Source organism: Sander vitreus, chromosome 7 (genome assembly GCF_031162955.1).
Source record: "Sander vitreus isolate 19-12246 chromosome 7, sanVit1, whole genome shotgun sequence".
Taxonomy (NCBI): domain Eukaryota; kingdom Metazoa; phylum Chordata; class Actinopteri; order Perciformes; family Percidae; genus Sander; species Sander vitreus.
The window spans coordinates 3,273,014-3,286,739 of NC_135861.1; the positions used below are offsets into that span (position 1 = coordinate 3,273,014).

The window sequence follows — 13,726 nt, forward strand, 5'->3', positions numbered from 1 at the left end:
TTAAGAAGATTCCATGTCCCCAGAGGATGACCCCTTTCCATTCTGAACCCTAGAGCTTTCCCCTATTGCCACCCTCAAGACAAAATTAGATATCATATGATCAGACAGACGGATCACCAAGTAATCTGCTGAGCACATACTGTACATGCTACTAAAGTAAGAAACGACTTGACTTTATTAACTCCATGGCCCTTATGCTAACTACCACGCTCACGACAAACCTATCAGCCCCACTGCTGGCTACAGCTTCTAGGGCGCTTATGTAGCTTAAGGCTTCTTTAAATGATGGGAAATGTTTAGTACACTGTCTACACAAAAACATATATAATATACTAGGGGTGTGCAAAAAAAAATAAATCGATTCATATTCGAATCGTGATTCAAGCTCTACCGATTCAAAATCGAGTCATAGAATTCCAAAAATCGATTTATATTTTTTTTAAATTTTTTATATATATGTATATATTTTTTTTTTAAATTGTATGTCTACTGCAATCACATGGGAAAAGTAACTACATTTACATACTGTGAATCGTTTTTTTTTTAATTGAAAATCGATTTTGAATCGAATCGTGAGCCTAAAAATCAATATTGAATCGTGACATTTTCTGAATCGTGCACCCCTACAATACACGTGCAGCACATTTGGTTATTTGTGTTTTAAGGTATAAAAGGGTTTTCATAAGCAGATCTATGTTACTAAAAGTATTCTCCTAAACATAGACATATTAAAGGGGAACTCTGCAGCTTTTTTTTAGCTTAATGTACCTTAACTGAACAGCTTCGGAGTCATTGGAATGGTTATATGACTTTTTGAATGGTGGTCGTTTTGCTCCCCCCTAGTGCATGAGAGCGGAAAAAACACCCTTGCAACTTTTGGCCGGCGAGCCGCCGGCCTCAGTGTCAGGAAGTATCACGTGATATCAGGTCTCGCGATGTATTGAATTGCTTCACGGTACTGCACACATACGCCTATTCAGGAACTGGCTAACAAGGTAGCGATGGAGTTTTTCACGCTATCGTCATGGCTGAGCCGGCAAAAAAGAAGCAGAAAGCTAGGAAAACATTGTCGGAGGAACAGAGAAAGAGGAAACGGCAGACTGACCGAGCGAGGACTCAGACACAAATAAACATAGGAGCTGACAAATATCTATTCCGAAGCTGTAGGGGGAGCTCTGTAGAGAAACCTGCGAGCAAAAAGAGAGAAAACAGCAAAGACATGGCCAAAACTGCATAGCGCCTCTTTAATAGCAAACCCAACCTTTAAAACCCTTTAGTTTTGATGATTGGATGTACTTGGTGTGCGTCTTTGGTGAGTCAGTAGCGTTTCCTCTCCGTGTGTAGGTAGTGTGTATTCTGTCTCTAGGAGATAAGCCTTCATTAACAGTGACGAGCCTCTCTCTGTCTGCCTGCTGTAAATCCATGATTGTCAAACAATGAGGAAAAGACTGCAGTGGAGAGATGTTTGACAGAGAAATCACAAAACCCACATCGCTCTCCCACATTTTTTTTTTTCTGTGACAGCCTCCATTGTGCACTGTTGTTTCATTGTGACATCAGACTGATAGAAGCTGCGTCCTATCAGCAGCACCATCCATCGCCCACCGGCCCGCCTTCCCGCCTCCCCCACGGTGCGGGGGAATGCGGCAGGGCTCTCTCTTAGAGCACTGCTCATGAATATGTACAATCATTATGAGTGATTAACGTGCTGCTTTGCATATGTACAGCCACTGTCTCCAGAATACAGATTGCAGGGGCCGATAGGGGCCCAATGGTGCCTCTCTAAATTACGCAGCCTTTGATCCAGCATTTATCAGAGCCGCAGTTGGAATGCCCCGCAAGTCGACAGGCACAATGAATTATGGGTGCTCATTATATTTCTCAGAGGTGGAAAAATAAGTGTTAAGTTAGATTTTGGTAGCGTTCCATGAAGAGCTTCAAAAGCATCCCATTAAGCATACGTTTGTAAGGAGTTTTTAGAGAAGAATGCTGTTGAGGAACATTTTAGATGTGCGTATGAAAGCATTTTCAATCGAACACAGACTCTCCAGCTGTCCTACACCACAAAACGCAAGATGCTACATAACATTATGTGAAATACAAAGGAGGTTCAGTCAGTCCAACACAAAATAGTTGCCAAATACACAGATGTATTTCATGTGTGGCTAACGCAGCCTAACCAAAATCCAATTATAAATCCACCCACTTCTATATTACCCTATGATCCCGCAGCATATTCCTGGAGGCCTCACTGCAGTAACTCCACTTAGTCCTGACAATTTATACGTTACAGCATTTGAGAAAAGGCCAAAAGATAAAGCCACTTCACTTCATATGTGTTTAAAAAATGATACCTGGACTTGTAACATCTCTGATATGAGTTTTGATCACGGCCACACGGAATCTGCGGCCACAGAAATCTGCAGTATTTTCCGCAGATTTTAAACAAATCAAAAAATAAATTCAGAATGTTAACACTTTTCCACCCAAGCGAAAAAAAATTATCCTAACAAATGTGTATTTTTCCATGTAAAAGTAACATACTAAGGTAGACAAGCTGGTAGTATATATAAACAGGATTGCACTTTACCTTGCATGTTCTTCAGGGAGCTTCCTTTGCCGTTGCATATGAAACATCAAGTCCCCGCCGTTAACATATTCAATCACCAGAAATAACCTGGAAACCAGAACAACGCGGGAAATCCATCAGTACACCACTGATGTTGTTTAACAGAGGCTCTTTGTTAAGACTGGATCGCAAACCAATCAAGTGGTAGTGTTTCCTCTGTGCCACAGAGCTCCAATGACATCGAGAAAGTTATTTAACTGTATGTATTAACACATACAAATGTATCCTGTGCATTTAGTTGGCACGTAACTTTTGTTTCATTTAGATGACAAAATTGCTTCACTGAGCATGGTCAGGTTTAGTGTTTATATTGTTCTGCTAGTTTGACAAGCTGAGAGGAATAACCTACAATTGCTATGTCCACTGTATGCCTATTGGTTCATTGTATGGTATGACTCGTTTATAAATTTGAATAGTTTTTAGACATACTTTTGAGAAGATCACCATATACATCCATTAGAAGTGTTTGGGAGGGGATCTCCACAGATGTCTTGTGTCTGTGGAGCTTTCTAAGTATTTGGACAGAGGGAACCACAATTGTGAACTTGCATGAAATGATTAATGAAGAACAGACCCATCATCAGAAAGTAATAATTCATATTATTGAAAAGTGCTGTCGGGTACTATGAGCTGCCTGCAACTGAAATGTATTGGCTTTGAATACAGTATAAGTGTCAGCCTTATTATGCTTCTTACCGACTTTCTGTCTGGAAACAGGAGTGGAGGCCTACTAAGAATGGATTGGTGGACGCCTGCTCAAACACATGCTTCTCTGTCTGCACCCAGTCGATATCCTGGAGAGAGGAGGGGAGACAGATGGAGACAGAGATGCCAAGAAGGAAAGAGAATGTATTAACAAGGAATTTGTCTGATCAATAGACTTTCTCTGTGGTTAAACAGACAGAGGGAGATACACCATGCCATAGATAAAAATGTAGTCAGTCTTGAGAACAATCTTCACACTCAGGATTTCTCTCAGACTGTTTAGTTCCTGTTAAAAGGTCCACCAGTTAGTCATTGACACGAATGAAGGCTCAACATAACCTTTTAAAAATGACACCCAGACAAAACTATACATAATAAATATATATATATATATATATATATACACACACACACACACACACACACACACACATATACATTTTAAGTCTTAAAATTAAAGTTTCTCCAAATGAAAAATGAAGTGCAATTGAATGCACCATTAGTTTAACAAGGTGACATGAATGCACCATGAAGTCCCATCGGGGCCCACATGCTTTACCGTTCAATTGATCGATTACCGATTTAAAATTGAAATTGTGACACCCATAATATAAGCCAAACCCACACTGTTCAATCCACATTTGTCAAGGCATTTGACAATCCAAATGTTCGGACAAATAACATTGGGAGAGTCAAATAGATTAGTTAACTAATCCAGTATTAGAAGCAACATTTTAATCTATCAAGGCTATCAAAAGACACTGAGTAGAGGCACTGATAATGACTGTGGTTAAAGGCATCAACGTGCATGTGGATCCTTCACTTCCTGAAAGGTAGACCACAGGTAGTAAGGGTGCACAACCCTGCCTGGAGGATATTTAAACCAGGCGCTGCAAGAAAAAAAAAGGCTAACGGAATCATTAAACATCTACAGAGAACCTTAAGCAAGCAGAAGAAGAGATTGTGTGTCTAGGTCAAAGAAAACGTTTTCTGAAGGCTATAATAACACCAAGAATCTTTCAAGAATGGATCAATAAAAAGAAAGAGCCATACATACATTACAAACTGTCTCAAGTGCCTCAGCATTCTGTATTAATAGTCTGTAGAAATTAGTCTGGATTAATGGAAATACTGTTCTCAAAATCCCTTTGCTTCGGGAAACGACAACAACAAACTTTGAGCTAGCAAGCCACACATTGAAAATGGCAAGCTCTGAAGAAAGTTGTAGTTGTGTAAATATGCAAATATAATTAGTGATCTATTCATTTATATTAGTGATGCCGATTTTGTACTTAATGTCACGAAAGTGTGTACTTTCATCTTTATTTTATTGTATATATATTACTGCAATAATTTGGTGGACTGAGTCAGCTGTGGTTTTAATTTGCTAATACTTCAGTCAGAGAGCGGTGAGTGTTTAGCTTGAGGCGGGAATGTTTTATGCTGATTTAGAGTGTCATTAAGTTGATGATGGTTAATGTTTTATGTGATCTACAACAGAATGCGTCTTAATCTTGAGTTCACATCGCAGTGCTCCTTATGGTTAATTTATGACATCACAATAGAGACCCTATATTGTGCACTTGATTCCAAATTCCTTCTAGTCAACTCATTATTACTTGAGGAATTTATAATTATGCAGAATGTTATGACAACACATCTCATATTGGTCATTTCAGCTCCTTTAGTTTTCTGTACGAGCTCTCACATGCCTCCTTTGATGTCAGGCAATTAGAGTACTAAGAGATGAATTATTAAACTAATGTGCATTATTAGAGCCATGAATGAATTCATGTCCAATCACAATATTAGGAAGACTCGGTAGTTTCCTTAAATCCTTCTTACTGGGGCAAAATTGCATCCGTCTTAGAGTCAAATTGGTTTTGTTTTTCAGCTGACCAAAATGGATTTGAACATTGGATTTTAGTATAGTGTTATACAGTGTAATGTGTGGAAAAGAAAATCATATTTTAAGTTGATGAAGGAAGTGGAGTCATGAAGCCTCTGTGACATGATTTATGTTGTTCTGGATTAGTTGTGCAGATGTTGGATGACGCAGTGGCTCTGGACAGTGATCCAGTGGTTTGGGTTTTTTTTTCAGGAGTTATATGTTGAGCAATACCGCCATCTAGTGAGTTTAAACAACATAAACGCTGCAAAGTCAACAGGATTCAGCACTTATTTCTCTCTCTCTCTCTCTCTCTCAACGTTGTCTTTGATTCTTTTTGTTTTTAAATCCTTTTAACCCTTGTGTTGTCCTCGGGTCAAATTTGATCCGTTTTCAAAGTTTTTTTTAATATCAGAAATATGGGTTTCTTTCAACCAAGTTGCCCAAAAATAACTTGGATGCATGGATGAACATTGTATGGAAACCATACATCATTTTCTGCAGGTAAGATTAATGATTACTTCCATTGGATTTTGGGGGTTTTATTCAATTTCATAGCATTTGAAAAATAAAATGTTAAATGGTTTTAAAACTTTTAGTCTCCTGACTAAACTTTGACATAAACTGTGATTCACTCAACACCCTCTGATCTTAACTATTAGTCAAAATAATTCATAATTTCTGCTTATTTTAAACTCAAAAATGAGGTAAAATGTCATTTAAATTAGGTTTATTGATTGATTGGTTTTCATGAGTTAAAAAAAGCGTTGAAAAAAAAGTGACAAAAACGTTTAAAAAACGCACCAAAAGCATAGCCTGGCTCCGCCCTCCTAGGTACTTCCGCTCAATTTTCATTTCCCTTCAGTACTACGTCTGGGTTTACGGTATATTCTTGGGTTTTCTCCGGCCACATTTTTGGCGGTCCAATCAGCGAACAGAGGGCGTGACTACGAACGATGACGTTGAGGTTGTGCGCTAGTTAGAGTTGTAGTTCCGTAATGGCGGCGGAGAAAGATGTGAGTGAAGCCATTCGGTCCGTTGAGGCAACGCTGCCGAATATCCAGAAGTTAAAGCCCGAGCAAGAACAATCTTTGCTGAGTTTTGTTGGTGGCCATGATGTTGTTGCCCTCCTCCCCACGGGATTCGGGAAAAGTTTGATTTTCCATCTCGCTCCGTTAGTGGTGAAGGAGTTGGCTAAGGCTAACGCTAGCGATGCTAAGCCGACATCACGACCAAACGTTAGCGAGTGGCTCTGGGCAGATCCAGAGTGGCTCTGGGCAGATCCAATAGTTCTAAACTTCAACAGAGTACCCGCCTTCAAGGAAGTTAACACTTGTCAATGGAGAGTGGCCAGACTCTCTGTACAAATGAGATGGACCAGAGTCTGGACCAGGCTACCAAAAGCATAGAAAAAAGCAGCAAAAACATTTCACCGGTCGACGGGAAGACAACACTAGGGTTACGAATAACAGAATAACAGATAACTGAACTTGCTTAGTCTTTATATTCCAATAGTGAGCTCGGCAGAGGTGCAGCAGCCTGCAGGATCATTTTGAAAAGACTGAATGCTTTACAAGAGACACCAGCGATGTCAGAGATCACACTACAGTTTTGCTATTTTATTTAACAACTATTTTGTTGTTGCTCTTCTTCAGCTATGCTAACCAGCAACTGAATCACGCTCTGTACGTCACACACAGACATGAGACTGATATCCAAATTTTCAAATGAGAAAAAAACAATACACTGAATTCTGCACTCAAACAGGCATACGAAGCACTTTGTCAACCAACAAATAAAAAAGTATTCATACAGTATACACTTGCCTTAATAGGTTTCAAAGATTTCGTGATGAGATGTTGAGTAGCTACAGGGTAATTGAATATTTAGCATGCAAATGAATAAAGAGAGCATCTGACATTAAGCTGTTGATGATATAAAACAAAGCACACAAAGTGGAAATTGAGTGAAGTAGCTTCCACTTTCCCTTGTTGTATTTTAGCGGATGACTTATGATTACACACTTACATACATTACTACATTGACCACATGCATTCAGTGCATTCTGTATCAAATCCACATCAAATGAAGGCTAGTTGTCAAGACATCTTGTTTTTTCTCATTTAAATGAAGACGAAACCAACTGCTATTCTGACACAACAGCAGAGAAGTAATGCCCCTTTGTTCACTTTGCTATCTACTGTACACTGTTGTTTGGTTTAATAACAAGTGTACCAAACTGTGGACATTCAGACTGTATTGTACAGTATCAACCAACTCTAAGTACCTTGTACGTGTTTATATACCTGTCCTCCCTGCTCCTGTCTCACATCCTTGACATCCCAGTAGGGCTGGATCTGAAAATTTGACTTTTTTCGGATATTTGTTCGTTGGGTAGGTATTCCATTTTACATTTTTGGATTTGAATATTCATTATTTGTTTTGTTTTTCCTTTAATACTATAATAAAGTTGAGACAGAACCAACTGTAAGACATGTACATTTCAATTCATGCATATGTACAACAAATCTTTGTATATCTGCAACGAAGTCTCTCCTGACTGAAATATTTTCTGTTTATACGGTACCGCCGACAGCGACTACATCAAATCCGTTTCAAGCAAAACAGACAGAAAGCAGAAAATGCAGAAAATCCATGTTACGTTCTTCTTTACAGATTAAGTCAACGTCAGACTGACTGACACAAACAATTAGTTTTTAGAAATGTCTCATGAAGTGTATTATTCAACTTTTTTTCAACACTAGTTTTGGTTAAAGAAGGAAGAGAAAATGGCAATACTCATTACTATCGAGCCGCAATACTCCTAAAATCCCAACAAATGAAAATCGCAATACGAATCGAATCGGCACCCATGTATCGTGAAAGAATCGAAATCGGGACAAAAGCATAGCATCCCAGCCCGTCTCACCTCATCGTCGTGGACCAGCTCCTTCTTCACCACCTTCATGGCGTACACCTGCTTGTTCTTCTTTAGCCGAACCAGCAGCACCTTGGCGTAGCTGCCGCGCCCGATCACTCGGATCAGGTCAAAGTCCCCCAGGCCCAGAGCCAGGTCCTGGGACAGCTTAATGCCGTCGATGCCATCCACTACTGCTTTAATGTCCTGGAAGGGGCCAGAGGACAGAGGGCTGTCAGTGGATCGATACATTCACAACACATATGTAGGCTAGAGTTTAATGATCAAGTAGCAATGCTTACCAAATTATTATTTACTATAATTAAGAACATTTGTTTTCCTTTTCCCAAATATGTAATATGTGTATTGTATTAAAAAAAAGCTGTGACTGCAGTCATAAGAAGGGAACCTATTTGACAAACTATAGGAGCAAAAGATATGAAACTCTGAATCTGAATTTTACATGAATGACAAAGTATAAATATGTAGGTTAGCGTTTTCGTATGAATGTCTTTATGTTTATGTTTTAGGTAGAAGAACTATCAAATAGCAATGCTGTCCAAATTCTTACTTATTATTAATTAAGAAAAAAGTATTTGTTTCCTTTTCCCAAATATGTAACATGTGTATTGTATTAAGACATTATTACAGCTTGTGACTGCAGTCAAAAGAAAGTATTTTACAAACTATAAGAGCAAAAAATATGAAATCTGTTTTAAATGAATGACAAAGTATAAATATGTGGGTTAGCGTTTTAGTTTGAATGTTTTTATGTTTGTTATGTTTTTGGTAGAAGAATTACCAAGTAGCAATGCTTCCCAAATTATTACTTATTATTAATTAATAAATACATATGTAATATGTGTATTGTGTTAAAGAAAAACATTATTACAGTATGTGACTTCAGTCGAGCAAAAAAAATTAAACTGCTAATCTCTTTTAAATGAAAGTCAAAGTGAATCCTGTAGCAATTCAGATCCCTTCTCACCTCTGTCTCTGCATCTTCTGTTTTATCCAAGGAACAGTTGTGTGGTAAAAAAGGTACTGCAAACGACAGACACAGAGAAAGCCACTGAATTAGGACTGAATGTGACAGAATCGAATCAGCACTGATAGGTTTAACGTGTTGCTCCTTTCTTTGGCCAGTAGAGGGAGGCAGAGGACACAGGATCGAGTCCAGCTATCAACGGGGAATAGCAAACTAGGTCAATCCACAGAGCATGTCATATCAGGGATCCCCACACAGACCCCCACATCAGCCCAGGCTCCTTTTAATAGGATTTAGGACTGTTGTTTAATGGGATCCCATCAGAGAATGGTGGTAATGTGGTTAGATAACAGTTGAGAGTTACATAAGTGAAGATAGTGAATGTGAAGGTGAAGCTACCAAGGTCTAAAGTATCCATTCATTACATCATGTGTGTCAGCTGTACTTTACATGTAATATACAGTACAAATAATGTCCTTTGGAAACAACGAGGTCACATTTTACTGTCATACCCCTTTGTAGATAAATGTACAGTTCTTTATTGTTGCTAATTTAAACTCACGGGAGTTGTGTTACATTACATGTCATTTAGCTGATGCTTTTATCCAAAGCGACTTCCAATTAAGTGCTTTCAGCCTTGAAATTACAAACTCCAGACAACAAGTAGTAAGGGCAAGTACATTAGCTTCAAATAAGCCAAAGAGCCATATGAAAGCGTAGCTGTAAAAAAAATCCAAGGTGCAGTCGGAAGAGATGTGTTTTTAGCCTTCGGCGGAAGATGTGTAGGCTTTCGGCCGTCCTGATTTCAATGGGGAGCTCATTTCACCATGTTAAGTCATGTATGTTGTTTGTATGTATTTTTGAAGCTGTTGCTGTCATTTGGGTTCCGCTGCCACACTGCTTGAAATGTGAGGAGCAGGTTTTGGATTTGACAATGTTTACATGACAGAAAGCTAATAAAAAATGCACGCCAAGTCTCAGGGCTCAGTTTCACAAAGAGATCTTAGAGAGAGAATATTGAGACCTGCCTGACTGACCTAAACGTTTAGACACCCCACCCATGGTAACAATCAGTGAGACAAAAAAAGAAATAACAAAAAAACATGACTCATAATTTGTGGTCTTATGTCTTTAGAGAGCGCAGTAACCTGTTGGAAATATACAACAGCGAGAAACTATCCTGAGCCCGACTGACTGAGTTAGCAGAAGTACTAAGTGCTAGTGACAGCTGAGTGACAACTGATTGATTAGTCAATTATGGTTTCAAGCTCTAGTCTGAAGATGTAAGGCAAATATTGAGCGTGTAGTATGTACCTTCGACATAACAAAACGCTGGAGCCAATAACACGACAGCATTCTACTTGTTTAAAGATTTGGGATGTTCTTTTGTGTCTCTGGTGCTTCCACACGCATACAAACTTTGAAAAAAATCCATCCATGCTGTTTTGAGTGAGATACGGTTTCTGAATGTGTCCTGCCTTCAGTCTCTGGGTGGGCTGTTCAAAATCTGCACGGCTTTCTACGTCACTAGCCGAAACGAGCTGGCTAACCGCAACTGTTAGCATGCTAGCGCTAGCATGCTACCTCGTTCTCAATGGCAAAGCACTGCTACAACACACACAAATTCACCATAATCTACAAAACAATTACTTACATGTACACCCTCGTTTAGAAGAAGTCTCCCAGCTAATCCTGCCTTGTAACTGACCGAAGTTGGAGAAACAGCCTTTCTTTTACTGTCTATGGAGCTAGCTAGCTGACATGATCTGAGCTACTGCACATGTGCGAGTGGAAACAAAGTACTCTGTAGCTAAAACAGAGACCTGAACACAAGGTGAAAAGAGGATCTGCAGCAGTGAGAGAGAGAGAGCTGTGCAGTACAACAAAAATATGGTGTTTTTTGAAAATGAAACCATGTAAACCTATTCTGGTACAACCTTAAAATACAATTATGAACCTGAAAATGAGCATAATATGGGAGCTTTAAAAAGAAGAAGATGACAGTCTTACTTCCGTCGGTGTCCTCTGTGTCATCTGGTGGAAGGTCCACTTCTTCACTCTTGGCATCTGAAGGGGGCTCCTGTGATGGCATGACTGGATCCTGAACAAAGAGATTAAAAACTTCAACTAAATCTCTCGCGACACATCCCCCCAAAAAGCCACTCAAATATCCACTCATGGTTTTACAGTCCCGGTCGAGTGTATGATGAATCATGTTTGTAAGGAAAAGTCTGTGTTTTCTAGTGTCCAGACATGCTGCTGCTCAAAGACTCAAATGACAATGTGGAGGTTTCACGGGGGGGGGTTGTCATCTGATACTGAAGATGTCGGGTTGATGCTTTGATCAGTGGTGGAATGCAACTAAGTACATTTACTTGTACTGTACTTAAGTACAAACTTGAGGTACTTTACTTGAGTCTTTTTCTTTTCATGCCACTTTCTACTTCTACTCTGCTACATTTCAGAGAGAAATATTCTACTTTTTATTCCACTAACATTCATCTGACAGCTTTAGTTACTAGTTAATTCACAAATTAAGATTTTTGCACCCAAAACACACGTAGTTTAAAAAACATGATGTTTTATTATAAATTAAACTACCCAGCAATATACAGGCCTACAAGTCCATCTGAAATGATTAGCAAATGTATCACTTAGTTGATTGACAGAACTGTTTGGATCGTTTCCAGTTTCTAAAATGTGAGGATCCTTTTAAGACTTTAAGTACATTTTCCTGATGACACTTACATACTTTGACTTAAGTAACATTTTCAATTACTGTTTACAATTATTACAATTTTCAGTATTTTTTTTTTTTACAATGTGGTATTAGTACTTTACTTAAGTAAAGGATCTGAATACTTCTTCCACCGCTGGCTGTGATCAAAGTAAGTTAAGTACCAGAGCTACATTGATTTGAGTCTGGATTTGTGGTCGAATGGATTGATTACATGGAGCACACCGGTTTGCTGTCACTAAACTTAGTGCATCATTTCAAAAGAATGTGAGGAGGAGCTGCAGAAAGACAAACAGGAAGTGTACCAATAGCTTTATCTGTGTTGTGCTCGAATGCATTGATCTCTCGTCAATATGTCTGTGCTACTACGGCGGCACCATACATTTCTTACACATTCATTCACACAAATGAATGCTGACAGTGACTGGGAGGTGGGGATCACAGGGCTACTGAGGAAAAGTATTTAAGTACTAACTATTTTTCTGTCCAAAACGAAACAGAAAAACACTTCAACCCAAAAGTACAGAGGGCAACCCACAGCCCAGCGTATGGACGTAATTAATGCTCCTTTCTTTGATTTTTGATTTCAAACGGTCAGCCTGGCATTTAAAGAGTAAGATCAGAGCTGTGATTCTATTTCTACTGATGAAAAAAAGCTTTCCACTGTGAGTCACGTTTCATCTTCAGTTAACCCTTTCCGTTGAAATATACATCAATCTAAAGTATTATCTGTAACCACTTATCCTATTCGGGGGGGGAGCTGACATTGCGGGATGGCGGGGTACACCCTGGGGGTTTCCCCCTTTCTGGTCTACACATCCCTGCCTATGCTGAATCATTTTTATACTGCCACATTTACAGGAATGTTGATTAATGTGTGTTGTCCTTTATAAATAAAAAAAATAAAAAAAAATAAAAAAAGGAACACGAGCAATCAGATGTTCAGATAAGCTGAGAACAGACCCCCAGGTAAGAAAAAAAGGGTGAAGAGTAAAATCATCACCTAAACTGTGATAAGCAGACCCACTTCCTGCTTTAACCTTGATCTACTTGATCTAGTTTTCGTGTGCAATGAGGGATTATTACTGACCTGTTCACACTTTGTATTTTATTATTTTAGGTGGTATTGAATCTGGCTGTTAAACTGTTAGCTTCTTTACAGGAGAGTACGTTGGTATAACAACTGATAGTAATGAAAACTATGAAAATAAGACTCACGTTGTAATAAACCAAAATTATGTTATAAAACATAAAAAAAGAGAAAAAAAAAAGCAGCCTTTGCAGGTCATGAACGTGTACAGTATAAGCAGCAGTGGAAGAAGTATTCAGATCCTTTACTTAAGTAAAAGTACTAATACTAAGCGCTATATATAATAAGTACAGTAACCGAGTAAAAATACTTTGTTACATTCCAGCACTGGCAATAAGTATACAAGATGTGTAGAATGTGTGCTATTGTCACATACTGTTCCAGGGAGGGACTGTAATCTGCATCATTCATGTCGACACACGTAAGCGTGATTTCAGATTGTGCTGAGAGACTGTGTTGCTGTCGGATATGACAGGCTGGTAGGTAGATGGAAACTTTGTATTATATTCCGTCACAAAGTAACAAAAAAAATCTCCCTTTGACACAGCTCAACAACAAAACACATACTGTAAAAAAATAAAATAAAATAAAACTTGTACAGTTTGCTGACCGGGCGGGACATGATGAAATACTCACCATAAGCCTTTGGCAGGTCTGAGGGATGAGTCTGTGACAGCGCTTATGGACCAGCAGTTTGCAGTTGATACACTTGTAGCCCTGCCTGCCCAGCCCCCATATCCTTTCACTACAGTGGCCACAGTAGGCTTTCTGT

General features: G+C 38.9%; 1 protein-coding gene across 1 annotated transcript in view; it reads right to left on the reverse strand.

The window, feature by feature from the left end:
- prkcz (protein kinase C, zeta) overlaps nt 1-13,726 on the reverse strand; it is a 68,160-nt gene that overhangs the window by 31,805 nt on the left and 22,629 nt on the right. Inside the window, exons 3-8 of the mRNA XM_078254207.1 lie at nt 13,591-13,722; nt 11,138-11,228; nt 9,128-9,183; nt 8,152-8,346; nt 3,326-3,423; nt 2,591-2,677 (exon numbers count right to left, since the gene is read on the reverse strand). Of these exons, the coding sequence (XP_078110333.1) occupies nt 2,591-2,677; nt 3,326-3,423; nt 8,152-8,346; nt 9,128-9,183; nt 11,138-11,228; nt 13,591-13,722 (659 nt within the window). The remainder of the gene's footprint in view (nt 1-2,590; nt 2,678-3,325; nt 3,424-8,151; nt 8,347-9,127; nt 9,184-11,137; nt 11,229-13,590; nt 13,723-13,726) is intronic.